The following is a 4,883-nucleotide window of genomic DNA, read 5'->3' as shown; positions in this document are numbered from 1 at the left end:
TGTAGCCGGAACACAAAGTCGGACTTGACGTAGCCGGAACACAAAGTTGGACTTGATGTATCCAGAACAGAGTCAGACTTGATGTAGCCGGAAAACAAAGTTGGACTTGATGTAGTTGGAATGCAAAGTCAGTCTTGACGTAGCCCAAACGCAAAGTCGGACTTGATGAAGCTGGAATGCAATGTCAGAATTGATGTAACCGGAACACAAAGTCGGACTTAATGTAGTCAGAACACAACGTGGCTCAATTTAACCCAAAGTATTCTGCACCGTCCAGTGCTCAAACAAGTAAAATTTATTGATTCAGTTATCTTTTTAAACCAAACATTTTCCTGTAAACTGAGTTTTTAAACCTTTTAAACTTTCTTTAAAAGTTTTTTTAATTTTTTTTTTTATATAAATTAGATTGTATGTGTGAATTGGTCTCGGTTCAGGAGCAGCAATCTTTTTGTTGTTGTTTTTAAAAGCAAATCAAGAATGAAGGTTTTTTATGTTAAACTGAAGTTTGTTGTTTTTTATTACTGTGGAAGAACGCTAGTTTAAAAATCACCCTTTTTGGCATCTGTAGTCAAACTTTCAACCTAAACGGCTTCTCCTGTGGCAAAAAACTTCCCCATTTCCTCTTATTTAAAACAGGAAATTATTCTAAAACATGAGCTAAAGTTTATATTTGGTCTCAGAAAACATTTTGATGGAAAACGAAATGTCCTCATTTCTGATCCTCGGGTCTGAAAAGTTCTTCCACGGTAATTTAGACTTGAAAAAGGGCTGCCAGGTTTGTGCAGTCAGTGAAGGGAAGTAAAGCACATCCGTACAAACATTCATTGTAAATAATTTTCTTTTCTCTTGACAAATTCTCTACATGAAACAGATGAGATGTATTTTTATGCAAGGAAGAAATAAAAGTTTATTCATGTGTTCATTCCTCCCAGGCTGTAAAAATGATGCAGAATGTAGATTTTAGTGGAAACAACTCATGTAAGCTATAAATTTAATTATACATATTGTATATTAAAGCTGTTAAAATAAAATCTGTTACATTAAACAGAAACTGCGTTTTTGTTCATCGCTTCTCTGAACGTTTAAAAAGTCATCACTTCTTGGTTTGTTAAAAATATAAACCAGCTCTGACTTTGGGGATCAGAATTTAAGGATTGTCAAAAAACCTCCGACTTCAGTGACTTTTGTTTTGGAGTGGTGGCGCAGAGGTCGGAGAAGCTGGGCCTGTGATCGGAAGATCGCTGGTTCAACTCCTGGTACAGACGACATCAAAATATGGGTGGGAAAGGTGAAGCACCCACACCTGCCCCCACTCGCCCCACTCTGGGCCCACCCCCACCATCTGCCCCCCCGGGTGCCCTAGATGCAGCTCTCTGCTCCACAGAGGCTGTGGTAGCTCAGTGTCTGTCGTTGAGTCAGGAAGAACATCCGGCGTCAAACTAATCGCCAAATCTTACTGAGAGTTAGTTCGCTGTGGTGACCCCTGAAGGAGCAGCCGAAAGAAGAACATTTTTTTATTTATATATATTTATTTATCCTCATTAAACCCTGTGGAACCATCTGGCAGAACCTGTGGTAGCACCAGAACCTTCTGCTCACGGGATGTTTTTTGTCTGAGGCCTCAAGCGTTGCCCCTCCCCTTTTCTGTTCTATGAAAAAGGCGGGAATCACCATGGCAACTAGTGACTCAGCAGCTTCTGAGTCGTGGCTTCTTGATTACCCAGAATGCTTGTTTTTTCCTACTTTTCCATCAGTGTTCCCTTTAGATCCAGTAGAATCTGATGTTCTAGACTCAGTGGGTCAGGACTTCGATTTAATCATAAAAACAAAGAAAGGAAAAGATCTGAACATCCATAATCGAACTAAAAACTGAGGCACCGTGCAACGAGCCACAGGAAGGCCGAGGAACGTCTGAACCTGGGGTTTCAAAATAAGAGTGCTTTGGTCATAGCTTACATCGGGTTGAGCAGAGAAGTCGACATGTTGGCTCCTTCCACCATTTTGAAGTACAAACATAAATTCTAACGTTTTACGGCACGCTCCTCTCGTTGAACTGCATTTTTACTCCAAGTTCCTGTCACGGTTTACAGTTTGTACTTTACGTGTTCTGTGTGGAACAGAGTCCTCGAGGCTCAGTGAGACCAGCCTGTGGAGATAAAAGCTGAATGAATGAAAAAACAAATATAAAACTTTATCTTGAGTAAAAACACTGAACATTTACAGAGGCATCAGATTTATTTTCAGAAAACTTTTAGTTTCTCCAGTTATTTCATCTGGTTACAGATGTTCGATTGATGATTAGTTATTTTATCTGCAGATTCTCTTCATGATCAGATTCTAAACACAAACACCTAAAAATAAAACATAATTCAGATAAAAGAAATCAAACTGTTCCGAAACAAAAACAGGACGTTTCATCTGATGAACACACGTTGATCTGTGTCCCTTTCAAAATAAAAGAGAGGATATGTCTGCAGAGGGGGCGGAGCTTCAGCGGGACAGAAGAGGGAGGTCGCTGGAGTTCATGATGAGGCTGGAGTCGAGGTTCAGGCTCTCTGAGGAAACAAACGGAACCTCGTCAGAACCCGAGAATCACGTCAGAACAGGTAAAACTTTTAGCTCCGCCCAAAACCGACCTTGGTCAAAGTTGAGTTTCTTATTGGAGGATCCGTCTCCGAGTCCCTCGATGTCCACCAGGTCGCTGTTCACGTCCGAGTCATTCAGAGCGCTGAGCGTCACGTCTGCAGGAGAGATCTGATCATCACAGGAAACATCTGGAGAACGTTTCCTCTGAACCTCTGGAGTGAGACTCCAGAACGGTCCAACATCCGTCTCCATTGCTCACCTGCTGTCTTCTGCTTCTTGATGGGCGGAGCCAGCGACGGGCTGTTCTGCATCCCTGTCGCCACGACAACTTGTGAGGCCGGCACGCTGATCATGGCGGGAGCAGGTGGAGCCGGCGTCATGGAACCTGCGGTTTTCTTCACCACCTTCTTGGGAGACTCAGAGGAAATGGGGACCCGGCTGTCCTCGTACAGCTTCCTCTTCACCGTGCTCTTTATCTGAGCTCTGCGGAGGAAGAAGAGCGTCAGCCAATCAGCTTCCACCTCCAACCTTTGGCAGCGCTGCTTATTTTGATGGATTCAAAGTGGGAATTAGAGAAAACGCTGAGCGGTAAAACATTTTAAAAGTGGGCGGAGCCTCTACACTTTGATGAATAAAATGTTTTAAACGGTTCAGCGTCTCATCTTTCGTCTGTCTCTGTACCGGTAGAGTTGGACATTAAAGGACAGGATTGTTTTCACCGTACGGAGCGCAGGTTGGTATTTTAGTTCAGCATTTATCACACAAGTTTTCATTTTGTTCACAAAAACTCAGCTCAGGTGTTGAAAACTTTATTAGCTTTAAAAATGTCAATTAGTTTTAAAGTCTGGTTTTCCTCCACAACAGCGTGTTGCAAGTGACCACCTGTGACCTTTGACCCTGTTCTCTGGTTTACAGCCCTGCTGAGGTGAGGGGGCGCAGGTGTTCTGATCCGGTAACTTACACGGTGCGCTCTTTGATGACGGAGCTGATGTTGTTCAGGTCGTCTCCGAAGCGACGCACGGCCAAACGCAGCATCTCGATCTCCGTCTCCGTCCACTTGGCTCTGAGGACGAACACAGCGTCAGTTCACGGCCGCCTGCAGAGGCGCCACACGAGCCGAGCCGCCGAGTCCAAACGGGTCGGCTGCTTCTACAAGACTTAACGTGCTACCCGCTTGGTTCTGGACCGGACCGTTACAACAAGCGAAGCTCGGCGAGTTTTTAATCAGCGCAGTTTCTGCTGAGGTTGTGAAAACTTGAGTTTTTATTTTAGAGATTTAATGAGTTTGTTCTGTTGTTTTGTGCCGAATCGTTAAAGTTGAATATTAAATGAGCAGCTGTCGCATCAGGCTCCAAACCAGAAGCTGCCGAGTCCTGTAGAAATATAAAAATAAAGTCAGCCTTCTTTAAATATAAAGATTTCCTGGATTTTAGCAGCTTTGAAATAGAAAAACTAAAAATATTTTATGTTGATTCATCTCCAGACAGCAGCATTTATTGAACACAATAAATGGTTAAGTACTAAACGAACGAACAGAATAATAAGAATATTAGGAGCGTATTTGAGTTCGTCTGAGCTTTAACAGGAATCGAGTACAGAGACAGAGAAAAGATCAGATTATAAATTTACTGAATAAAAACAGCAGCAGAAAATAATAAAGTTTCTTCTTCAGGAGTCGACACGATGAACAAACTCGCACGAAAGAGTCGGCAGCTGTTTTACACCAGATGCTCTTCTTAACAAAACCTGGGCTCGAACTCGCAACCTCAGGATCATAAGACCGTGGCACTGACCACTGAGCTCCCTCATCCTGATTAAATAAATATTAAATTAAATTAAACATTAAATAAAGATCCATTTTACTGGATTCACTCTTACAAGACAAACTGTTAAAGGAAGCTAACCTGTTAGCTACGCTAGCTACCAGGTTAGCTAACAACAACATCAACATCAACAACAACAACAATAATAGTAATAATAACAATAATAATAATAACAACAATAATAATAACAAAAATAATAATAGTAATAATAATAATAATAGTAATAATAATAGTAATAGTAATAACTATAATAATAGTAATAATAATAATAATAGTAATAATAATAGTAATAACAATAATAATAGTAATAATAATAATAATTGTAATAATAATAATAATAGTAATAATAATAATAATAATAACAACAATAATAATAGTAATAATAACAATAATAATAGTAATAATAATAATAACAATAACAATAATAATAGTAATAATAACAATAATAATAATAGTAATAATAATAACAACAAT

At 40.3% G+C, this 4,883-nt stretch overlaps 1 protein-coding gene across 2 annotated transcripts in view; it reads right to left on the bottom strand.

Annotated features, from left to right (window-relative positions):
* Window positions 1–2,216: 2,216 nt before the first annotated feature.
* Window positions 2,217–4,883, bottom strand: part of c14h17orf49 (chromosome 14 C17orf49 homolog) — a 4,891-nt gene continuing 2,224 nt past the window's right edge. The window contains exons 3-6 of one of the 2 annotated variants that reach the window (XM_037687752.1): window positions 3,548–3,649; window positions 2,846–3,069; window positions 2,637–2,741; window positions 2,217–2,555 (exon numbers count right to left, since the gene is read on the bottom strand). In XM_037687752.1, coding sequence (XP_037543680.1) covers window positions 2,491–2,555; window positions 2,637–2,741; window positions 2,846–3,069; window positions 3,548–3,649 — 496 coding nt within the window. In that variant the 3' untranslated portion in view covers window positions 2,217–2,490. The remainder of the gene's footprint in view (window positions 2,556–2,636; window positions 2,742–2,845; window positions 3,070–3,547; window positions 3,650–4,883) is intronic. The other variant, XM_037687753.1, reaches the window with a different exon arrangement.

This window comes from Nematolebias whitei, chromosome 14, assembly GCF_014905685.2.
Source record: "Nematolebias whitei isolate Nwh7 chromosome 14, NemWhi1, whole genome shotgun sequence".
NCBI classification, from domain to species: Eukaryota; Metazoa; Chordata; class Actinopteri; order Cyprinodontiformes; family Rivulidae; genus Nematolebias; species Nematolebias whitei.
The sequence above is the reverse complement of the archived record's forward strand: the minus strand, read 5'-3'. Positions and strand labels throughout refer to the sequence as shown.